Source organism: Panthera pardus, unplaced genomic scaffold (genome assembly GCF_024362965.1).
Source record: "Panthera pardus isolate Hobbes unplaced genomic scaffold, ASM2436296v1 HiC_scaffold_10, whole genome shotgun sequence".
In the NCBI taxonomy this organism is placed as follows: domain Eukaryota; kingdom Metazoa; phylum Chordata; class Mammalia; order Carnivora; family Felidae; genus Panthera; species Panthera pardus.
In genome coordinates, this window is record NW_026526655.1 from 63,870,161 (window position 1) to 63,883,146 (window position 12,986).

The 12,986-nt window shown below is 37.8% G+C and overlaps 1 protein-coding gene across 2 annotated transcripts in view; it reads right to left on the bottom strand.

Moving 5' to 3' along the window:
- The window catches only part of CERS6 (ceramide synthase 6), a 325,203-nt gene that overhangs the window by 224,968 nt on the left and 87,249 nt on the right, over positions 1-12,986 (bottom strand). For both annotated transcript variants that reach the window (XM_019458546.2, XM_019458536.2), the window contains exon 2: positions 6,975-7,080. In XM_019458546.2, the coding sequence (XP_019314091.1) occupies positions 6,975-7,080 (106 nt within the window). The remainder of the gene's footprint in view (positions 1-6,974; positions 7,081-12,986) is intronic.

Here is a 12,986-nt window from a genome sequence, read left to right on the forward strand (position 1 = left end):
AGTACAAATGAGTAGTGTTTTTATCATTACTGCTACCAAATATTCTGAATTTCTATTTTTACCCAAGAGAGCAACAGGTTTTCTGGTTTCTGAGTTCTAGTATTATTAAGTTGTGCCTATTTTTAAAATTTATCTCAGTTTTGTATATATAATAAAGGTCATTTTTGTAGATGTTTAATAGGTTCTTTAAAAGAAAGTATAGTCTGTGCATTGAGAAGACCACCTTCAACTCCATCATGAAGTGTGATGCTGATATCTGGAAGGACTTCTACGCTAACACGGTGCTGTCTGGTGGGACCACCGTGGACTCCGGTATTGCTGACAGGATGCAGTTCTAAATGTACCACTTAGATCTTCCTCATTAATTATGCCTCTTAGAATTTCTATCTTCTGTTTTACATTTTGTTCACTTGATCTGTCATGACTCAGAGGTAAATTAAAATTCCCTGCTATTATTTCTTTTCATTCTTTTTTATTAGTATATAGATACACTGACATTCAACGCATATTAGTCAGAACTATTTTATCTTTATTATGAATTGTACCTTTTGGCAATAAAAAGCCAATTCTTCATTTTACTTAATTCCTTTTTGGTCTGACTTCCACTTTTATGTAAAAACAAAAACCCTACTTATCTGTATTTGTCTATATACCTTTACTCATACTTTTATTTTCAATATTTACATTACTTTATCTGAAGGACCCAAAACTAAAATAGTTAGAGGAGTCAAACCCATTTACACATATTGATATAACTGAATGTTTGTTTATAGTTCCCTCACATTAATCCTGTTATGCTTTCTGTTTTGATAGGTAAAAAAAAAAATGACAAACCAAGTATTATTTGTTTTACTTTCCTTCTTTTCTGTGGGTAATTTTTGTTCTAGTGGTTATTCATAATTACAATACTCTTCTATTTGTTTTCAGTCAATAATTCCATATAAGCAGTATTTAAAACTACCATATTTCCTCTTCTTACCCCACCCAATATTAATCAATAATTTTATCATTTTTACAGTTTACTCTTATACTGTTAAATATGTTTGTACTTCTATTACTCAATTTGGCTGCTTAAACTAATTTGCTTTCACTCCCAGCTACTAGAGATTATGCGATTAGTGAATGTATTCTACCTCTCACCTTCTTCTCCCCACCCCCATTACTGTTAGTTGTATCACTTCTATGTGAACGCATATGAACATTTACATTCTGTTCTGTCATCCTGATCCTCACATTTCTTTCTCTCTTTCAACAGTTGAAATGTATCCAAAACTTACCAACACTCCAGTAACCTCTTGATCGGCTAAAATTAATGATTATAATACTTTCTTCAAAAAGGACTCATGAGAACAATTCCCTCATATTTTTGCATGTTGAAATCTGTTTGTTTTTAACTTTTACAGCGTAAAACCAATTTGCCTAAATATAAAATTCTTAGTTCACATTTTCCTTGAAAATGTTGGAAATGTTGCTATAAAGAAGACTAAAGTCATGGTGATATTTTTTTGCTAGTTAAGTGATTTGATTTTTGGCTTGGCTTCTCAAAGAATTCTTTCTTTTATTTTTCAAGTCCAATAATTTAACCTTCTTGGGTCAATTTTTACTGCATTTTCATTAACATATTAAAACAAATCCTCACTTATTTTAGGAAAATTTTCTTGAATTATATCTTTCAATATTTATTTTATTTTGCTTTTCCTTACGGGACTCTGATAATACAGATGCTGGATCTGCTCAATCTAAACATCTAATTATTTTTAGCGTTTTTTGTCTCATTTAACAGTTTTCTATCTCCCATGCTCCTTGCTGAGTTTTCTGAAGTGTCTTGTGTTCCCTGTATTCTTTCCAATTTTGTCTTCATTTCTGTGATAGTTTTCTTTTATTTTTATTTTTTATTTTTTTAAGTTTATTTATTCATTTTAAGAAAGAGAAAGTGCACCTGGGGGAGAGGCAGTGAGAGAAAGGTAAAGAGAGAGAAGCCCAAGCACTGATAGTGCAGAGCCCTATGCAGGGCTCGAACTCCCAAACAGTGAGGTCATAATCTGAGCTGAAGTTGGACACGTACTTGACTGAGCCACCCAGGTGCCCCTATATGATAGTTTTAGTATGTTTTCCTGAAGCTACCAGCTCACAATGCATCCCTTTTCCTGTTGACCAACTATTTTCTTTTTTTAGGTCTTACATTTCTTTTTTTGTGGTTTTCCTTCACAGAGTTATTGTTTATATATATATTTTTTTAGTTTATGGTAAAATATTTAATTACAATTTTCATTTGCCTTGTGGCCTCATTTTTCCACTAACAATTTTTGTTAATAAGCACTGCTACACATTCTTTTCCTTGTCTTCGATGTTGTGTGTGTTCCTTCTTTATTACTCATCATTGAGTCCATCAGAGTTTTTTGACCAGCTCCTGGGAGTACGCAGAGCAGGGAGAATGCTCGTGCAGTTCAGCCACCACCAAGGGAGACCATCTCCTGAAAATGTGCCATCCACACTGTCGTCTGTGAACTTCTTCCAGTTCTCTGAATTAAACTGAGTTCAGGAGGACAACCGCCAGCCTTGCTCACCAGTTTCTGTATCTAATGTTGCAAACACTGGTTAGAGCTTTTGTCTCCCTCACATTCAGCAGCTGTCTCTTTTGCTGGCTTTCCTGAGAGCTACCCCCACTCCATGCTCTTCACTTCCTCTTGCTTGGCTTCTGCCCAACCCACCAACTGTTTTTTTTGTTAGCCTTAATACATATTTTGAAATTTAGAGATATGTATCTACTAGTTTGCCAAAAATAGAGTTTGGGAGATTCTCCTTCTTCTTTGTGTGCGTTTTTTTGATTGTTTTGCATTTTTAATTGTTCTCCTTAGTTTTTTCCTTTTTTAAGATTTCCAAGGAAAGAAATGAACAATGCTGACATATATACATATTTTTATACAGAAATACCTAGGCTGACCTTAATATTCATAACCAATACTGGGAGGAAAAAAGAAAGAAAGAGACAGACATAAGAGGAGAATAAGGGAGAACAAATTATACGAAATTTGCCTATAATTTTTAAGATACAGAGTAACATACCAAAAGTGGATGATGGTATGATTTCTCTGTGTCATAAAACCTGGTTTCACAGCTGACATATATATTTTTTTCCTCAGTGGCTCAAGAATTGATAGGATTAGAAAAGTAAGGCTGTTAGGATTATAGATATGTGCCAATAGTATGGCAGGAGACCCCAAACATAAATAAATAAATATAAATAAACAACGATGCACATGCACATTTGTTTCTACCAGATATACAGAGAGACAAACAGATGTTACCTATTTATCAGATAATTACATAGAGGAGAACTACACAGGGCATGTACCAATGCGGTCACACAGGGATCCACAATTCAGAAAGGCTCGTGCTTGGGGTTTCAAGTTCTATGGCAGCTACCTTGAAATTCTTAATAATTTTGTTATGGAAGTTGTATTTTGTATATGAAGACCAATGAGACAGAGGAACACGTGTTAGGGCTCAGAGTCTTGGCTCACACACAGTCCCACCACTTCCCCCAACTAGTTCTGGGGAACTTAGTTCTCTGTCCCCTGGCTCCCCAGACCTGCTACTCCTTCCCGCTTCTGCCCAGTGACTACTGCTGCCCCAGGGGCAAGCATGAAAAGGGCTGGAATTGGGTATGTATACCTGCGGTGTCTCAGCATGGGACAAGGGGGTAGCTGCCTGCACCCCAGGGTGGCAGTGCCCTGATGCATTTGGTAGGTGACTCAGTGGGGACGATACACTTGCTCACCCCAATCCAGCTGCCAAGTGTGTCCTGCTCTAGAGACTGCAATACACTTGGGAGTCACCAGTCCCCTGGGGGTTGGGGCAGTAGGCCCATCAAAAGGGGTGAAGCCGGTCTCAACTTCTCTACCTCTGGCCAGAGAGGGGCAGGCACATCGGCCCAGTCTGGACACAGCTAATGGGCTGTGTGTTCAGTAAGTCATAGTGTGGGGTCCCCAGGACGTGTGAGGCTCTACACTTGCCTCATGAATATCCCCATGCCTGAGGGGGCATGACATTAAATAACAAATAAAAAACATGTTGACAGGTCAAGAAAAAGAATCTATGAAAGAAAAGAAAAAAAGCTTTATATTTTTATGCCTTAAATGGCATTTTTTCATGCTTTCTGAACAAGAGGCCCTGCATTTTCATTCTGCATTGGCCCCACAAATTATGTCCTATGCATCGCAGATTTTGAAGGTTCTGAGAGTGCGCCCCTACATTGTTGAAAGATGATAACTATGCCCTTCTCCAAAGGTGACCCGGAATCATGGTCAAGGCCAGGTTGGTGAATGGTCACTCAAATACATACAGTGTTTAATCTCTCCATGTGTTGCTACTTCTACTCTAGTCAACTGGCCTGTTACTTTCTCAGATCATAAATAACACTGGACAACTATAAAGAATTCAAGGAACAACTGGTCCAACTTTTGCTGCCTCTACATTTAAATCATGAGGCTTCTTCTCTAATCATGTAAAAATGTCCAAAAGAATCACCTTGGAAAACTAAGACAGTATGATTAAAATTAGCTGGAAGCAAATATTCTCTAGAGCAGTCAACATGACTCCAAATTCCTTTTACTACCTTTATAGAGGAAATTTCTCCAGTAACCACAATAAATATAAGGCAAGGGAATAAAATGTCCACTGTAGAATTTCTAAGGGGACACGTAACATTTGGGTAGACTCATTTTATTATGCATTCAGAGTAGTTCACAAGACAAACACTAATATATTATAATCTCATTTTTAAAAACCTGATAACTTCCTAAACTTCTGCTTTTTCAGAGGGAAAGAAGTGTTTGCTGCAGCAAATTGCTATGTTAAAAGAAAATACAAGTTTTTTCTTAATATTTTCTTCCTTTAAGTACCATTAAGATACGTGCCCCTTCAGGTAAGAACTTGGCAATCTAAAACCAGCCCATAAAACTACCAGAAGAGCTTTTCCTAATACATTCTTCTCTTCTTCCTGACAGAAATATAAGAAGTACCTAGTGCTTTCTTCTACTTCTCCAGGAAAAATATCATTTTTAAAAGGATAGAGGGGAAAATCCTAGAAAATCTTGGCAGAAATAAAGACCATAATATAGATAAAAATGTTTGAATATGTAAATTAATACTTTTAAGACAAGAGACAAGTAATACAAATGGTTAGCAATACAAATATCAAAAAAGGAATAAAACTTAACACTGTCAAATCACATTTTAAAAGCCTGAGTAATTTTCCCAGAAAAACGAAAACGGGAAAAGGAACCATTTAATATACGAACACACAATACTTCTCCTAGAATACTACATTCCTCCTGTCCTTCTTTCTTGTCTATACGAGAGTAAGATGAAGGGCGATATAGGAGTAAGAAAATACTTGGGATGCTGTGATGTGCTTTGTTTTCTCACAGCCTTAGATGGAGGGTTTCTGGCTTCTTTCTCCTCCCCTCTTCGTTCTTAAGGAGGTATCAGTGGAGGGGCAAAGATCTGCCCCCTCCCCTGCTCTCCTCTCCCTGCTCCTGGTTTGGCTTTCACTCTCACCACAGTGATAATCTCTTCTGTTTTCTCTCCAGTGAATCTATAACTTGTAACTCTCTAGATCCTTGTCTTTCATTCTTTCATCTTGCAACTCTTCTGTCCTTTAATCATTCCCTCTTTTGTTTACATCTGCCTGTGTCTCATAACTGCTGGAACACAAGGGCCATGCTAGAAGCAAATGGGCACTTCCTTTCATACGTACAGGCAAACCTTGTTTTATCACACTTCGCTTTACTGCACTTCACAGATAATTGCATTTTTTACATATTGAAGGTTTGTGGCAACTCTGCACCAAACAAGTCATTCTTTTTAACATAGCATTGGCTCACTTTGTGTCTCTACCTCACAGTTCGGTAATTCCTGGAATATTTCAAACATTTTCATTAATGTTATATTTGAGTTGCTGAGATCTCATGATAAAATATTAATGGGTAAGAAGCTCCTTCTTATGAATGAACAAAGAAAGTGGTCTCTGGAGATGGAATCTCCATCTGGTGAAGATGCTGTGAAGATTATTGAAATGACAAGAAAAGATTTAGAATACTACATAAATTTAGCTGATAAAGCTGACTCCAATTTTGAAAGAAGTTCAACTGTGGGTAAAATGCTATCAAACAGCATCCCATGCTACAGAGAAATTTTTCATGAAAGGAAGAGCTGATCAATGCAGCAAGCTTCATTACTGTCTTATTTTAAGAAGTTGTTATAATCGCCCCAAACTTCAGGAACCACCACCCTAATCAGTCAACAGCCATCAACATGGAGACAAGAGTGTCCACCAACAAAAACATTACAATTTTGCTGAAGGCTCAGATGATGATTGGCATTTTTAAGTAATAAAATATTTTCAAATTAAGGCATCATTGTCTTTTGGACAGAGTGCTATTTGCACACACTTAACAGATAACAGTATAATGTAAACATAACTTTTATATGCACTGGAAAAAACCCAAACATTCATTTGACATGCCTTACTGTGGTATTTGCTTTATTCCAGTGGTCTGGAACCAAACCCGCGACATCTCCAACGTATGCCTGTACATTAATTATATTCCTCAGCTTTACCCAGTCGTCTCTACAAAATCCCGTCCAACCATTATACGTACTGCTTCATGTCATGTGAGATTAAAAGAGACACAAAATTAGACTAATCACTAGAATCTAATCTAGACTGTTCTTTACAGACCAGCTTCTAAAATCAATGTGAGAATAAATAAACAGGTCTCAAACATGCCCACATTCATTCAGCTTCTACCTGTTTGGCCTAGTCACAATGTTTGCACGCTTTCCAAGAGCACACTTTCCAGCATGAAGCTGGGCAATTAGTTCTCAAACCCAGGAGAGAAGGGATTAAATAATTTCAGATTGAGAATGGTGGTCATGATAACTCATACCACCCAAAAAGGCAATCATACCTTCGTAATTGCAGTGAAGACCTTTTCCAGAATGGCATTGGGCTGGGCAATCTGTGGTCCATTGGCCTGAATGTTGAGGGCGATGGCACATGGTTTGGCTACAAATCTTAAAAATAAAATAAAATAAAATAAAATAAGGTCAGAAGAAGTTATTCTCTCTATAACTTTTCTTAATGTCACCAATTAATTACACATTACTCAACTGTCCCAATGAAGTGCTGGGTGGACACTGCTAACATTCATTCATCAGTCAGTGTAAAACAGATTTAACTTTTCTTCTCTCCTATAGGCCTCCTACAGTGACAGTAAAAAAGAAATCCTTTTAGAACATTGAAATCTCCTGATCCTTAAGTTCTAATGTGATTGAACAGGTAGAAAGACTACCATATGACAAATATAAGACCATAAGTGAGATATATGAACCAAACAAACCATCATTTTAAAACGATTTAACTTATACTTTTCTTACTAACATCTGACTAACAATTGTCATGTTACACCTTCCACTATGACAAAGTGTTTACTAATCATCTGATTACACATGGAGAATGTACCTTTGATCACTCCTACGTCATAAAATTGGCCATTTTTGTCTCTAAAATCCAAATGCATTATATTCAGCCCCAATTCTTTATTTTTTTTTTAAATTTTCTTAAATGTGTGTTTATTTTTGAGAGAGAGAGACAGAGTGTGACCAGGGAAGGAGGAGAGAGAGAGGGAGACAGAGAATCTGAAGCCAGATCCAGGCTCTGAGCTGTCAGCACAGAGCCTGAAGTGGGGCTCAAACTCACAAACCCTGAGATCATGACCTGAGCTGAAATCAGATGCTTAACCCACTCAGGCCCCCCGGCACCCCAGCCCCAATTCTTTAAGGCTTCTTAAAATTCTTGCTTTGTGGTTATTTGTGTCTTTATTTTTTAAATTTATTTTGAGATGGGAAGGGGGCAGACAAAGAGGGAAAGAGAGAATCTCAAGCAGGCTCCATGCTGTCAGCACTGAGCCCAGTGTGGGCTCGATCCCACAAACCACAAGATCATGATTTGAGCTGAAATCAAAGAGTTGGTTGCTTAACTGCCTGGGTCATCTAGGCGCCCCTGTGGTTATTTGGGTCTTTCTCGTAAGGAATAATGAAGGATGTCAGATAGCACAATGTCCCAGACAAGCTGAAAAGTCTGAAATGATTACAAGCATCTGCTGCACTGTTTTTATCCTAAGCAAACGACTATGTCCAGAAGAATGGGAAGACTTCGCTTCATTTCTGCTTGTGCTTGACATGTGAAGGAGGCACTGAAGGAGCAGCAGAGGGCAGGGGGCCCCAAAGGTATGCTGACATCTCTGAAACTTTTTTTTAAGCACATACAACTTTAATAAGAGTTGTTTTAGACTAAATATTCAAGAAATAAGGTTTTGTGAATAGACACTTCTCTAAAGAAGACATCCGGATGGCCAACAGGCACATGAAAAGATGTTCAACGTCGCTCCTTATCAGGGAAATACAAATCAAAACCACACTCAGATATCACCTCACGCCAGTCAGAGTGGCCAAAATGAACAAATCAGGAGACTATAGATGCTGGAGAGGACGTGGAGAAACGGGAACCCTCTTGCACTGTTGGTGGGAATGCAAATTGGTGCAGCCGCTCTGGAAAGCAGTGTGGAGGTTCCTCAGAAAATTAAAAAAAGACCTACCCTATGACCCAGCAATAGCACTGCTAGGAATTTATCCAAGGGATACAGGAGTACTGATGCATAGGGGCACTTGTACCCCAATATTTATAGCGGCACTCTCAACAATAGCCAAATTATGGAAAGAGCCTAAATGTCCATCAACTGATGAATGGATAAAGAAATTGTGGTTTATATACACAATGGAATACTACGTGGCAATGAGAAAGAATGAAATATGGCCTTTTGTAGCAATGTGGATGGAACTGGAGAGTGTGATGCTAAGTGAAATAAGCCATACAGAGAAAGACAGATACCATATGGTTTCACTCTTATGTGGATCCTGAGAAACTTAACAGAAACCCATGATGGAGGGGAAGGAAAAAAAAAACAAAAAAAGAGGTTAGAGTGGGAGGGAGCCAAAGCATAAGAGACTGTTAAAAACTGAGAACAAACTGAGGGTTGATGGGAGGTGGGAGGGAGGGGAGGGTGGGTGATGGGTATTGAGGAGGGCACCTTTTGGGATGAGCACTGGGTGTTGTATGGAAACCAATTTGACAATAAATTTCATATATTAAGAAAAAAAAAAGAAATAAGGTTTTGTGAATGTTCCTTTTCAGTAGTGACGTTGAACATTTTCTACTAATACAAAATAATAAAACATCAGATGAAAGTATTACCCAAGTTAACGTTGGCCAAAGACAACAACTGATAAATGTACAAAACAGATCATGAAGCTTCTTTAATAACAGTTGATGAGATTAAAGAATAGACAAAGGAACATTTTTTAAGTGGGATGAATGAAGTTTACATATATACACCACATAATATCTCACTGGGTCCTATTTCAAGTTAAAGAGAAGACACTTATTTCAACAGGAAAATGGAATACTGTACATGCAAGCCTCACCCAGGAAAGATATACACAGAAAATGTAATATAATACCTGTTTTGCTGGTTCTCTGGAACAAAGCTGGGAAGAAGGACTTACCACCTTTCCTAGTATGTAACTGTTCTAGAACTGGAGTTTTCCCCAAATTTTCATTCTCAATTCTTTTTTTTTTTTAATGTTTATGCATTTTTTGGAGACAGAGAAAGACAGGGCACAAGCAGGGTAGGGGCAGAGAGAGAGAGGGAGACACAGAATCTGAAGCAGGCTCCAGGCTCTGAGCTGTCAGCACAGAGCCTGATATGGGGCTCAAACTCATGAACCATGAGATCATGACTGGAGCCAAAGTCGGACACTTAACTGACTGAGCCACCCAAGTGCCCCTGCATTTTCAGTTCTTTTTAGTGTAAAATATTCTAAGACATATTACCTATGCCACTACCTTCTTAAAGAGAAATGTAATCTTTTTCAAATAATTCTGGGTCTTCGCTATGAACAATAATCTTGGAACTACAGCTACAGCTACAGCTAGTGGAAAGAAGTGATGTTTGATGGATAAGGAGCAAACAAGTCCAGAACTTGTTTGCTTGACAAAGTTTCCTGCTTTGTGGGTTTTTTTTTCCCTCTTCACCGTAAGGAGCATGAAAAGATACAAGGTCCAGCAAGAGTGGGATGAAAAGGTAAACAGCAAAATTAAATTGGCATAAGAGCCAAAATCAACCTGTCATTGGTTGCCTTCTATTACTCTTCCCTGTTGGATTTCTCTCCGGCCTTCCTTCATCTTCCCCATCCCCACAACTCCTGAGTATTATTCAAATTTCCTTTCTGAATTTGCCATTATCCTTGTAACATCCTTCTGTTCTAGTACATGGTTTTCTTTCCATCTTCTAAGAGTTAAGAGTATGAATGCAGAGGATAATCTTTTCACCTCTGAATACACCATGAAAATGGTTAGGCGTCGGCAGGAAGGGGTCAATAAATGACCAACTGGCTGTCTTCAGTAAATATGTGTTCATTGTTGCTACCACTGTTCTGAGTGCTGTTGACAAGTTAACAGACCTTCTCTGTGTGCCTGATGAGTGGGCAAGCAGTAGGACAGTCAAGAAATTCACTCAATAGAATTTGTTCAAAAGCCACTTCCCCACCTTTGCTATCATGCTGCAATAACTTACAAAAGTGTTCAAAAGGTTTTTTAGTGTCTAACACAATGCAATGTCTTATGTATTTCTCCTCTTTTTAAGCCTCAAACCACTTTTTAAAAACTCTTCACTGAATTTCAAGAACAAATGCAATAGCACCTTGAAGAAGGCATATCTCTTGATCACCAAACTTATCAAATTTTGGTAATCAAAATTATCAATTAAATATGATGCTCTGTAAACAGATTTTTAAAGCAAAGTCCAAAGGAGAGGGTAGAAATAATGTCTGCTACAATCTGGCTGTGGCACCCTAGCTGCAGTAATCTCTCTGTGCCTCAATCTCGGCATACATAAGAAAATTAATAACTACATATGTATATAAGTTGTGTGTGTATATAAACACAAGTGTATGGTGAAACGTGACGTCACACGGTTTCTTTGTCTACATTTTTGATGTGTGCCATCTGCATGGTTTCATACTGTATAGTGTTTACACAATCATGACTTCTCTGGGCCCAGAAACCCACTCAGCTTCAACTGCACTGTGCTAAGCCATGGGCACCCAGTGAGTTCTAATGGTACCAAGCAAACAAGGCGAGAAACCTAAACAGGCAATTGAAAAAGGCAAGGGTCATCAGATAGAGTAATCGCTTGCCTCAGTCAAAGCCATCCACAGAGCACCGGTGTTGACTCCACCAACCTCTCATTAGGTGCTCTCTTTTCAACTTACCTAGCATACACAGCTAGGCACTTCATTTCTAAGATTTAAAAAACTTAAGGGATGCTTGGGTGGCTCAGTCGGTTAAACGTCCGACTTCATGTCAGGTCATGATGTCACAGTTCATGGGATCAAGCCCCACACCAGGCTCTGTGCTGACAGTTCAGAGCCTGGAGCCTGCTTCAGATTCTGTGTCTCCCTCTCTCTCTGCCCCTCCACCCCTTGTGCTCTGTCTCTTGCTCTCTCTCTCTCTCTCAAAAATAAACATTAAAAAATAAAAAATAAAATAAAAAACTTCTAAAGATAGGCAGAAAAGATGTAATCCCAAATGAGAGAAGAAAGAAAGATCTATTTTTTATTTTCCTAATAGCATCCCTAATTATATGAAAAGACAGAAACTTTATTTGCATTTATTCTCCAAAGAATTTGTGAAACACTGCTGGGCATTTTTTTTCCAGAGAGTTTTAGAAACCACATAAAACCTATGACACAACTACCATAATTTTGTTACCTACCGTCATGGTCCATTAAATAAAAGCTGGATTTTTTTTTTCAATGCTGGCTCTAACAGAAATAAGGTCACAAAAGCTGTCTTTCACGGGTTTGTCGAGACAGAAAGACAGATGGGGGGTGGGGGGAGTCCCTACAAATACAATAGTTAAAAGGAAATATGTACTTTCAAACTTTGATGAGTACCTCTACCAGGAATTGCTCACCTAATTACTTTTTTATCAAAGGCAGCAACACAGCCTTCACAAGATCAAACATCTATAAAGTACTTTCATGTAGTAGAACATATGTGCAAGGAAACATAATCAGGATGTGAACTTTGAAGAATACTAATCTCAATTTAAAACAGAGAAAATACTTAAGACATTTCTACCTTTTAATTCTATTTAACGACAGGTATTTGTATTTTAAAAATGAACTGAATGAAAATCACTGCACAGGGCACCAGGGTCAGCTCTGGGCTGTGGTGTGGATAAAGGTACACACAAAACATGAGGCGATTACTGCGCTCAAAATGTTTACAGTATGTTAAAGGAAATTAATTTGAAAAGCAAATAAATGTTTACAGGGTAAATGTTAATTCGGATCTCTTAATACCATGTAATCATCTTCAGTGGGGAACATGGCCCGAGACTTTCAGTCCTTTCTATCTCTAGCATTTACTACACTTTTCAAAGCAGGTGTAAGGCTGCAGTGGTGGATACGTAAACCTACACATGATATAAATGCACAGAATTAAATCACACACACACACACACACACACACACACACACACACACACATACACACATGAATGAGTACATTTACATCTGGAGAAATTTAAATAAGCTCAATAGATTTTATAAATGTTGATATCCTGGTTGTAACATCACACTACAGTTTTGTAAAATGTTACCATTAGGGGAAACTGGGTAAAGGGTACATGAACTCTCAGCATATTACTTCTTACAACTGCATGTGAATTTACAACTCTCTCAATAAAGATTTCAATTAAAAAAATAATTAGAAAAAATTATGTTTTTGCAGTATGGAGATTCCTCAAAAAGTTAAAAATACAACTACTTTACGATCCAACAATTACACTACCAGG